Consider the following 12,649-nt stretch of genomic DNA (forward strand, 5'->3'; position numbering starts at 1 on the left):
GAAACATACATGCCTTTAGCTATGCTGCTCCTTTCTCCTGGAACCTGCTACAGGAAACATACATGCCTTTAGCTATGCTGCTCCTTTCTCCTGGAACCTCCTACAGGAAACATACATGCCTTTAGCTATGCTGCTCCTTTCTCCTGGAACCTGCTACAGGAAACATACATGCCTTTAGCTATGCTGCTCCTTTCTCCTGGAACCTCCTACAGGAAACATACATGCCTTTAGCTATGCTGCTCCTTTCTCCTGGAACCTCCTACAGGAAACATACATGCCTTTAGCTATGCTGCTCCTTTCTCCTGGAACCTGCTACAGGAAACATACATGCCTTTAGCTATGCTGCTCCTTTCTCCTGGAACCTCCTACAGGAAACATACATGCCTTTAGCTATGCTGCTCCTTTCTCCTGGAACCTCCTACAGGAAACATACATGCCTTTAGCTATGCTGCTCCTTTCTCCTGGAACCTCCTACAGGAAACATACATGTCTTTAGCTATGCTGCTCCTTTCTCCTGGAACCTGCTACAGGAAACATACATGTCTTTAGCTATGCTGCTCCTTTCTCCTGGAACCTGCTACAGGAAACATACATGCCTTTAGCTATGCTGCTCCTTTCTCCTGGAACCTCCTACAGGAAACATACATGTCTTTAGCTATGCTGCTCCTTTCTCCTGGAACCTCCTACAGGAAACATACATGTCTTTAGCTATGCTGCTCCTTTCTCCTGGAACCTCCTACAGGAAACATACATGCCTTTAGCTATGCTGCTCCTTTCTCCTGGAACCTGCTACAGGAAACATACATGCCTTTAGCTATGCTGCTCCTTTCTCCTGGAACCTGCTACAGGAAACATACATGTCTTTAGCTATGCTGCTCCTTTCTCCTGGAACCTGCTACAGGAAACATACATGTCTTTAGCTATGCTGCTCCTTTCTCCTGGAACCTGCTACAGGAAACATACATGCCTTTAGCTATGCTGCTCCTTTCTCCTGGAACCTCCTACAGGAAACATACATGTCTTTAGCTATGCTGCTCCTTTCTCCTGGAACCTCCTACAGGAAACATACATGCCTTTAGCTATGCTGCTCCTTTCTCCTGGAACCTCCTACAGGAAACATACATGCCTTTAGCTATGCTGCTCCTTTCTCCTGGAACCTGCTACAGGAAACATACATGCCTTTAGCTATGCTGCTCCTTTCTCCTGGAACCTGCTACAGGAAACATACATGTCTTTAGCTATGCTGCTCCTTTCTCCTGGAACCTGCTACAGGAAACATACATGCCTTTAGCTATGCTGCTCCTTTCTCCTGGAACCTCCTACAGGAAACATACATGCCTTTAGCTATGCTGCTCCTTTCTCCTGGAACCTCCTACAGGAAACATACATGTCTTTAGCTATGCTGCTCCTTTCTCCTGGAACCTCCTACAGGAAACATACATGTCTTTAGCTATGCTGCTCCTTTCTCCTGGAACCTGCTACAGGAAACATACATGTCTTTAGCTATGCTGCTCCTTTCTCCTGGAACCTGCTACAGGAAACATACATGCCTTTAGCTATGCTGCTCCTTTCTCCTGGAACCTCCTACAGGAAACATACATGCCTTTAGCTATGCTGCTCCTTTCTCCTGGAACCTCCTACAGGAAACATACATGTCTTTAGCTATGCTGCTCCTTTCTCCTGGAACCTCCTACAGGAAACATACATGCCTTTAGCTATGCTGCTCCTTTCTCCTGGAACCTGCTACAGGAAACATACATGTCTTTAGCTATGCTGCTCCTTTCTCCTGGAACCTCCTACAGGAAACATACATGCCTTTAGCTATGCTGCTCCTTTCTCCTGGAACCTGCTACAGGAAACATACATGCCTTTAGCTATGCTGCTCCTTTCTCCTGGAACCTGCTACAGGAAACATACATGCCTTTAGCTATGCTGCTCCTTTCTCCTGGAACCTGCTACAGGAAACATACATGTCTTTAGCTATGCTGCTCCTTTCTCCTGGAACCTCCTACAGGAAACATACATGCCTTTAGCTATGCTGCTCCTTTCTCCTGGAACCTGCTACAGGAAACATACATGTCTTTAGCTATGCTGCTCCTTTCTCCTGGAACCTGCTACAGGAAACATACATGCCTTTAGCTATGCTGCTCCTTTCTCCTGGAACCTGCTACAGGAAACATACATGTCTTTAGCTATGCTGCTCCTTTCTCCTGGAACCTCCTACAGGAAACATACATGCCTTTAGCTATGCTGCTCCTTTCTCCTGGAACCTGCTACAGGAAACATACATGTCTTTAGCTATGCTGCTCCTTTCTCCTGGAACCTGCTACAGGAAACATACATGCCTTTAGCTATGCTGCTCCTTTCTCCTGGAACCTGCTACAGGAAACATACATGTCTTTAGCTATGCTGCTCCTTTCTCCTGGAACCTGCTACAGGAAACATACATGTCTTTAGCTATGCTGCTCCTTTCTCCTGGAACCTGCTACAGAAGGATTTGAAATTACATTCCCTCATTAGGATGGAGCATTTCAAAGAACCAATTGGACAACTGCTGGCAAAGGAGTGCTCATGTTTTTAAATTTGACGGCTCATGTGCTATCTATGTGCGCAGGCATGCCTTCTTGCAGGCATTGTGTGTCATAATATCCTGAGGATGATGTAAAGCAGATAGAGGAAGGAGAAGAGGCCCCAAAGTGTCACAACTCATTTAGCAAACAATCTCCTTTCTTTGATACTTCTTCTCATCCACCCTTCCTCTTTTTAAATTCAACTCTTCTGCTTGAAACTCTCCTCCATCTGTTCATACTTGCTACCACCCTCTCCTTCCTACCTTATCTCACCTTTTCTTTTGCACCACAGGTTTCAAATATTTATTAAACATGGGTAATTTACAGCAGGGCGATGTGGGAAATTAGGACTTTAATCATGAGAGAGATAACGAGGAAAGGAGGGGAAGAGAGATACAAAGTATGGAGACAAGATATGTGGCTTTTTATCCTCATCTAGACTTGGACAACTAAACTACCATATTTTGGGGATTGATTTCTGATTAAGGCCGAGGGGCAATCCTTTTACCTTAAAGTGATACCGCACATTCCTATCCCGATCATTCATCCAGTGTCATTAGTCCTGTGTGATCTGTACACCTTCTGGGTAAGTATACATGAACCAGTCATGTATAGCCCCGCTTACCATTGGCTGGCACACCCTGTCAATTCAGGCGCAGCTATCTAACTACATCAACTTACTATTATTACTAGCTAATTGATTGGGGGCTGCATTTGGGACACTAACCTATACTATCACTATTCATCACAGTATTAGTCAAACTAGATCAGCTCACACTGAACCCCATGCTGAGTTCCACAGCAGTGATGTCACCAGTGTGCCCTGGTTGCGCGCTGACATTCACTCTATTAAACTAAGCTAAATTGTGCTCTGACAAGAAAACTAATAGCTCTATTGGAATCCACAACCCTGAAAACCTATGTATAGACCCAAAAACTGGGTTTCTATGTATTTTAGATCATGAGAGATATCATCACAGCTAGTTTTATGGCGGCCATCTTGCACGCCACCTTTGCTACAGCATTTCACATAGTAGTTATGACAAAAATAACACTTACAATAAAGAAATGTGAGACCCATAAAACATTGTATGTTACCAAACATAGGTTACATGCTCATTTAGTACAACACGTGGAAGCCATCTTGAAAAAGGGCGGCCATCTTGGATTTCTGAGTGGCCAGCACCCTTTTTCAAAAGAGTGGACCTTGAAGAGTATCTGTGTCAAATTTCATGCTTGCATCACAAAGTGAACGATCCTTCTGAAATATGCAATTATCTGCTGCACTAAAGTAAAAAGACAGAGAGGGGCTTGAATGTGTGAACACTTCTCAACTGTGTTGTGTTACACTTTAAGTTCAAAACAAATCTCAATTTCTATTCTTGCACAAAATATATCAATTGAAGCACTTTCAATGACCCATGTGTATTTATGTCTAGTTTCAAAAACGTTCAAGCCCTTGATCCCCCCCTCAAATTCACAAAACTTCAAGGATTTCAAGGACCCGTGTGTGTGTGTGTGTGTGTGTGTGTGTGTGTGTGTGTGTGTGTGTGTGTGTGTATGTGTGTGTGAGAGAGACGGACCGGTCACAGGAGCAGGCCACCAGCACGCTGAGCAGGTTGTAGATGATGAAGGTGAAGATGACAGCAGTGATGGTGCCACGCGGGATGGAGTAGCTGGGGTTCTTCAGGTCCCCTGGGCACACACACACACACACACACACACACACACACACACACACACACACACACACACACACACACACACACACACACACACACACACACACACAGTTTCTTAAAATCTCTCTCTGCCTCTGCAATACACACCTATCTCTACATACAGTCTCTATTTCTCTGTATGTTTTTCCAGCTATTCTAGATCAATCCAAAGCGGGTTCCAGGGTATCGGTACTCAATACCTTCAAGGTATCGACTGAAATAACCCAGTACCAAACAGTATCGAAACTTCTCCAGTCAAACAATACCTGCATTCGATCCTTTTTGTACACAGATCTAGAAAAGAAAAAAAACTATTTGTATGGTTTTGCTCACAGCCAATCACCACAGAGTTATTTGATTTAGCAACGTGTGATTGGCCCACTACCACAGTACCGTAGTTACAACCCATACAGTCTGGGGTGGTGAAGTCGAGTGTCGTGTATGTGACGGAATCAAGTCCTCTATTGGTATCGTTAACACTTTAAGGGTTCTGTCTTGGTACTGGTATCTTTTCTTACAGCCAGCACTAACAGAAAAAAACAGAGATTATTCAATGTCTTTTTCACACACATCCAGCAGCCATCCATCCACCCCCACCTGCCACCTACCTGACATGTTGGATCCAGCCATGATGCCGGTGCAGCCATTAAACATCACAGCGAAAACGGTGGCAAAGGTCATCATGGTGTTGGTCGTGTAATCCAAAGTGTAGGCAGCTATGAGAAGAGAGGACAGAGATACTAGATGAGACAGACAGGGTAGGCAGCTATGAGAAGAAGAGAGGACAGAGATACTAGATGAGACAGACAGTGTAGGCAGCTATGAGAAGAGAGGACAGAGATACTAGATGAGACAGACAGGGTAGGCAGCTATGAGAAGAAGAGAAGACAGAGATACTAGATGAGACAGACAGTGTAGGCAGCTATGAGAAGAGAGGACAGAGATACTAGATGAGACAGACAGTGTAGGTGACTATGAGAAGAGAGGACAGATATACTAGATGAGACAGACAGTGTAGGCAGCTATGAGAAGAGAGGGCAGAGATACTAGATGAGACAGACAGTGTAGGCAGCTATGAGAAGAGAGGACAGAGATACTAGATGATACAGACAGTGTAGGCAGCTATGAGAAGAGAGGACAGAGATACTAGATGATACAGACAGTGTAGGCAGCTATGAGAAGAGAGGACAGAGATACTAGATGATACAGACAGTGTAGGCAGCTATGAGAAGAGAGGACAGAGATACTAGATGAGACAGACAGTGTAGGCAGCTATGAGAAGAGAGGACAGAGATACTAGATGAGACAGACAGTGTATGCAGCTATGAGAAGAGAGGACAGATACTAGATGATACAGACAGTGTAGGTAACTATGAGAAGAGAGGACAGAGATACTAGATGAGACAGACAGTGTAGGCAGCTATGAGAAGAGAGGACAGAGATATTAGATGAGACAGACAGTGTAGGCAGCTATGAGAAGAGAGGACAGAGATACTAGATGAGACAGACAGTGTAGGCAGCTATGAGAAGAGAGGACAGAGATACTAGATGAGACAGACAGTGTAGGCAGCTATGAGAAGAAGAGAGGACAGAGATACCAGATGAGACAGACAGTGTAGGCAGCTATGAGAAGAGAGGACAGAGATACTAGATGAGACAGACAGTGTAGGCAGCTATGAGAAGAAGAGAGGACAGAGATACTAGATGAGACAGACAGTGTATGCAGCTATGAGAAGAGAGGACAGAGATACTAGATGAGACAGACAGTGTAGGCAGCTATGAGAAGAGAGGACAGAGATACTAGATGATACAGACAGTGTAGGCAGCTATGAGAAGAGAGGACAGATATACTAGATGATACAGACAGTGTATGCAGCTATGAGAAGAGAGGACAGAGATACTAGATGAGACAGACAGTGTAGGCAGCTATGAGAAGAGAGGACAGAGATACTAGATGAGACAGACAGTGTATGCAGCTATGAGAAGAGAGGACAGAGATACTAGATGAGACAGACAGTGTAGGCAGCTATGAGAAGAGAGGACAGAGATACTAGATGAGACAGACAGTGTAGGCAGCTATGAGAAGAGAGGACAGAGATACTAGATGAGACAGACAGTGTATGCAGCTATGAGAAGAGAGGACAGATACTAGATGATACAGACAGTGTAGGTAACTATGAGAAGAGAGGACAGAGATACTAGATGATACAGTGTAGGCAGCTATGAGAAGAGAGGACAGAGATACAAGATGAGACAGACAGTGTAGGCAGCTATGAGAAGAGAGGACAGAGATACTAGATGAGACAGACAGTGTAGGCAGCTATGAGAAGAGAGGACAGAGATACTAGATGATACAGACAGTGTAGGCAGCTATGAGAAGAGAGGACAGAGATACTAGATGAGACAGACAGTGTAGGCAGCTATGAGAAGAGAGGACAGAGATACTAGATGAGACAGACAGTGTAGGCAGCTATGAGAAGAGAGGACAGAGATACTAGATGATACAGACAGTGTAGGCAGCTATGAGAAGAGAGGACAGAGATACTAGATGAGACAGACAGTGTAGGCAGCTATGAGAAGAGAGGACAGAGATACTAGATGATACAGACAGTGTAGGCAGCTATGAGAAGAGAGGACAGAGATACTAGATGAGACAGACAGTGTAGGCAGCTATGAGAAGAGAGGACAGAGATACTAGATGATACAGACAGTGTAGGCAGCTATGAGAAGAGAGGACAGAGATACTAGATGAGACAGACAGTGTAGGCAGCTATGAGAAGAGAGGACAGAGATACTAGATGAGACAGACAGTGTAGGCAGCTATGAGAAGAGAGGACAGAGATACTAGATGATACAGACAGTGTAGGCAGCTATGAGAAGAGAGGACAGAGATACTAGATGAGACAGACAGTGTAGGCAGCTATGAGAAGAGAGGACAGAGATACTAGATGATACAGACAGTGTAGGCAGCTATGAGAAGAGAGGACAGAGATACTAGATGAGACAGACAGTGTAGGCAGCTATGAGAAGAGAGGACAGAGATACTAGATGATACAGACAGTGTAGGCAGCTATGAGAAGAGAGGACAGAGATACTAGATGAGACAGACAGTGTAGGCAGCTATGAGAAGAGAGGACAGAGATACTAGATGATACAGACAGTGTAGGCAGCTATGAGAAGAGAGGACAGAGATACTAGATGATACAGACAGTGTAGGCAGCTATGAGAAGAGAGGACAGAGATACTAGATGATACAGACAGTGTAGGTGACTATGAGAAGAGAGGACAGAGATACTAGATGAGACAGACAGTGTAGGCAGCTATGAGAAGAGAGGACAGAGATACTAGATGATACAGACAGTGTAGGTGACTATGAGAAGAGAGGACAGAGATACTAGATGAGACAGACAGTGTAGGCAGCTATGAGAAGAGAGGACAGAGATACTAGATGAGACAGACAGTGTAGGCAGCTATGAGAAGAGAGGACAGAGATACTAGATGAGACAGACAGTGTAGGCAGCTATGAGAAGAGAGGACAGAGATACTAGATGATACAGACAGTGTAGGCAGCTATGAGAAGAGAGGACAGTAGATGAGACAGGAAGAGAGGACATTAGATGACAGTGTAGGTGGCTATGGGAAGAGAGGACAGTAGAGGAGACAGTGTAGGTGGCTATGAGAAGAGAGGACAGTAGAGGAGACAGTGTAGGTGTCTATGAGAAGAGAGGACAGTAGAGGAGACAGTGTAGGTGGCTATGAGAAGAGAGGACAGTAGAGGAGACAGTGTAGGTGGCTATGAGAAGAGAGGACAGTAGATGACAGTGTAGGTGGCTATGGGAAGAGAGGACAGTAGATGAGACAGTGTAGGTGTCTATGGGAAGAGAGGACAGTAGAGGAGACAGTGTAGGTGTCTATGAGAAGAGAGGACAGTAGATGAGACAGTGTAGGTGTCTATGGGAAGAGAGGACAGTAGAGGAGACAGTGTAGGTGTCTATGAGAAGAGAGGACAGTAGATGAGACAGTGTAGGTGGCTATGGGAAGAGAGGACAGTAGATGAGACAGTGTAGGTGTCTATGGGAAGAGAGGACAGTAGATGAGACAGTGTAGGTGGCTATGAGAAGAGAGGACAGTAGATGAGACAGTGTAGGTGTCTATGGGAAGAGAGGACAGTATTGGAGACAGTGTAGGTGGCTATGGGAAGAGAGGACAGTAGAGGAGACAGTGTAGGTGTCTATGGGAAGAGAGGAGAGTAGATGAGACAGTGTAGGTGTCTATGGGAAGAGAGGACAGTAGAGGAGACAGTGTAGGTGACTATGGGAAGAGAGGACAGTAGAGGAGACAGTGTAGGTGACTATGGGAAGAGAGGACAGTAGAGGAGACAGTGTAGGTGACTATGGGAGGAGAGGACAGTAGAGGAGACAGTGTAGGTGACTATGGGAAGAGAGGACAGTAGAGGAGACAGTGTAGGTGGCTATGGGAAGAGAGGACAGTAGAGGAGACAGTGTAGGTGGCTATGGGAAGAGAGGACAGTAGAGGAGACAGTGTAGGTGACTATGGGAAGAGAGGACAGTAGAGGAGACAGTGTAGGTGACTATGGGAAGAGAGGACAGTAGAGGAGACAGTGTAGGTGGCTATGAGAAGAGAGGACAGTAGATGAGACAGTGTAGGTGGCTATGGGAAGAGAGGACAGTAGAGGAGACAGTGTAGGTGGCTATGGGAAGAGAGGACATAGATACTAGATGAGACAGTGTAGGTGGCTATGGGAAGAGAGGACAGTAGATGAGACATTGTAGGTGGCTATGGGAAGAGAGGACAGAGATACTAGATGAGACAGACAGTGTAGGTGGCTATGGGAAGAGAGGACAGTAGAGGAGACAGTGTAGGCGGCTATGAGAAGAGAGGACAGTAGAGGAGACAGTGTAGGTGGCTATGGGAAGAGAGGACAGTAGAGGAGACAGTGTAGGTGTCTATGAGAAGAGAGGACAGTAGAGGAGACAGTGTAGGTGGCTATGGGAAGAGAGGACAGTAGAGGAAACTGTTGGTTGGTCCTGTTAACCGCACCATGGGGGGAAGTCTCATTCTTCCTCATGGAAGGGCTCATTAAGAGGAACATTCAAGTTGGTCTGTGATCACCTCACTTCCAAACTTCATCACCTTCAACAGTACTTGTTTATGGCACAGTATACTTCATAAAGCAACAGTACTTGTTTATGGCACAGTATACTTCATAAAGCAACAGTACTTGTTTATGGCACAGTATTCACCTTATGTTCCAACACAGGCAGTTACTTCCTATTGTGTTGACACTTCCTGTGACAGTACAGTACTAGTGATCAGGTAAAACAGACGCTGTTTTGAACAGGAAGTCATAACACAACTGGGTCAAGTGGGCGGGGCTACATAAGGTGAATACTTAATAAAAAATGGTAAAAGAGCTACTATTATGAAAATGTAACCTTAACTATGAATCTTCATACCTGTCATTCAGAAAGATCTACCGTAAATTCCGGACTATAAGACGCACCGGTCTATAAGCCGCGGGACCAAAATTGACTATTTTTTTCTTCTATAAGCCGCACCGGTCTATAAGCCGCGGGTGTTTTGATGTTTAATTACCATATGAAAGGGTTCGTGCACAGAGAGGAATGTCGGGAAAGCGATGGCTGTTTGGGGAAGCTCCCATTTATTAACATTTCAACAAAACAAAACAAAAGTCAGGTCACTAATCCCCAGACAAAATCACACAACAATAGGCTATATGTGCAGCAAACCTGTAACCAGAGAAGTCAAGTCACTAATCCTCGTCTTCCTCTTCTTCCTGCGTACTGAAACCACCAAAGTCCTCATCTTCAGTGTCGGAAACGAACAGGTTCAGGGTGGCTTCGTCAACCACTCTCCTCTCTCCTTCATTGTCACTCAAAACCAACGAACTCCTCTTCATCACTGTCGGCATCGAACAGCCTCTGAAGCCTCTGACGGCCCTCAGCGCCAGCTGTGGCGGCGTCATTCTCTTCATCCCGCAGCAGTCCAGCGTTTTGGAACCCGTTGGTGATTGTGGATGTTTTCACACTCCTATAATATTCCGTGCTGAGACAGTTCCTCCTGCTGCACCGTCCAACGCCTCACCATTGACTCATCGATGCCCAGGTTACGCGCGGCTGCTCTGTTTCCCTCTTTTAATGCGAGATTGACTGCTTTCAACTTGAAAGCTGCCTCGTGTGAATTTCTGCGTACCTTCCCCATGGTAAGTGAGAGTGTTGCTTCTACTGCTCGTTCTCATGCTGTCGAGAACGAGCAAAGCTTTTTTTTGGTGAAAGAATCCTCCAGGGCGCTTCTTGTTAACAGTCCGAGTGAGTGGCAGGTCGAACGTCAAAGGCACTTCATCCATATTTATGATCTGCTCCGGTTCGATGGAATATTCCTTGATCTTCCTTTGTGTGAATTCGCCGAAGTTTGTGATTTTCTCCTGGTAGTCGGGGGAGGGAGTTGATGGCCGAGTGGCCGTTTGCTTACCGTAATTACCATATGTAAGTGGTCACGCACAGAGGGGATTGTCGGGATGGCTGTTTGAGGAAGCTCCCATTTACCGTATTACCGTAACATTTCAACAAAACAACATAACACAACACCACCGTTGTTTATTTTTACAGTGCACACAGTGTCCGCGGTGTGGTGAAAAGAGGGCAAGAGAGGAAATTAAAACAGAAGTGGATTTATAGTTAGAAAGAGTGCTAAAAAAGAGAGATTTTATTTGTATTTTTTTTTTTTTTTCTGAAAAAATCCATAGATAAGACGCACCGTTATATAAGCCGCAGGGGCCAAAAAACGGGAAAAAAGCCGCGGCTTATAGTCCGGAATTTACGGTAGTCTCTTCTCCATCTGTGACTACACATGTCAACATCTGAGGAAAAAGCCCCTTTGGACGATGTTGGATGTCACATATTGTAAACAGACACATGATCTACCAAAGCCAGGTCAGACTTTTTGGTCACAATCCACAGCTGTGTTGAACATGGGTCACGGTGCTGTGAAATACAGAACTGCCCTTCTTCCCATTTTCTCCATCGGTGATGTGTGTGTTTTACTATGGGGAGCCCCGGTGGGAACAGAAGCCCTGAAAGTACTGTAAGCTTCATGCTTTAGCGGTTATGCTATGAGGATGTAGGTCATAAAAATGACCACGAGCTGCTTGTCAGAAGGTTTACAGGGCAGTTAGATGAAGAGCACAGTGTGTAAACACAGTGTCACACGTGCCTGAGTGAGTCAGTGTGTGTGTGTGTGTGTGTGTGTGTGTGTGTGTGTGTGTGTGCCAGCGAGTAACAGCGATTAGCTTAGTAATCATGTGCTTGGGTATAAATCCCTGGAAGCACAGTGGAGTGCTTGGTTACTCTACCATGGTGCCGTAAAAACAACATCTACTGTAATTACAGCTCAATCTATATTCTTCTTCTCTTTTACACAAATAACAATAATTACACACATTTTACAAATAGGAAACCAGTTATAAGTGGATTTGTTGAGTTAAAACACTGGAATACTGCACACATGACAGGTAAATGTCACTGAGCTAATGCTTGCAACAGACCAGTTCTATCTTTGCTGTCTTCTGACTATACTGTCCTGTCTAATATAGGCAAGAAATGCCCCCCTTCAAACACACACACAATCATAAAAAGTGAGAAATCTGTCAACCATAACTGTTTCGAGTCATCTGAGGGTGACAAAAAAAAATAGAATTATAGAATTAACTGAGTACCAAAGTTGCCATCCCAGCCTAAATCTAGTCTAAATGTAGTCCAGTGGTTCTCAAAGTATGGTCCGGAGACCCCCAGGGGCCCTTGATGGGGATCCCCAGTAAAAAGTGGGATAATTTATTTTCACTATAATTCCATAAGTAACACAATGACAGAAAGTATGACTATATTGGTCAACAAACATCTAAAAGCAAAAATCGTATCAGATGGGGGACCCTAAGACAAAATCAAAGGGGGGTATATGGTCTAATTTGTGTCAGTTGTGACGTGAAAAGTTTTGAGAACCACTGACGAGGTCCAGCCCACCTCCTCCTCCAAGCTTACCGGGCAGGTTCCCCAGAAGTGTGTCCAGCTTGAAGCCGGTGAAGTTGGCGGTGGTGGGGGGCGCGGGGCCCGGCGTGCTGCTGTTGGCCACCGGGGGCAGCGCGATGGGGTGAGGGTGCACGGCGAAGAAGCTGACGAAGATGGTGCCCAGGACGAACATGACCACCAGGAAGATGAGGAAGGTGGCCTTGGCGTAGATCTCGGCGCCCACCAGGCACACCAGCAGGCACAGCAGGCCGCAGCCCGTGGCGTACAGCAGAGACCACCAGTAGCCCGACGG

The 12,649-nt window shown here is 45.4% G+C and overlaps 1 protein-coding gene across 1 annotated transcript in view; it reads right to left on the bottom strand.

Annotated features, from left to right (window-relative positions):
• LOC310777484 (solute carrier family 12 member 9) overlaps positions 1–12,649 on the bottom strand; it is a 121,428-nt gene that overhangs the window by 90,558 nt on the left and 18,221 nt on the right. Inside the window, exons 4-6 of the mRNA XM_083637822.1 lie at positions 12,370–12,649; positions 4,900–5,007; positions 4,154–4,265 (exon numbers count right to left, since the gene is read on the bottom strand). The exon at positions 12,370–12,649 is cut by the window's right edge and continues 35 nt beyond it. Coding sequence (XP_083493948.1) covers positions 4,154–4,265; positions 4,900–5,007; positions 12,370–12,649 — 500 coding nt within the window. The remainder of the gene's footprint in view (positions 1–4,153; positions 4,266–4,899; positions 5,008–12,369) is intronic.

This window comes from Poromitra crassiceps, assembly GCF_964638095.1.
Source record: "Poromitra crassiceps genome assembly, chromosome: 5".
Classification (NCBI taxonomy): Eukaryota; Metazoa; Chordata; class Actinopteri; order Beryciformes; family Melamphaidae; genus Poromitra; species Poromitra crassiceps.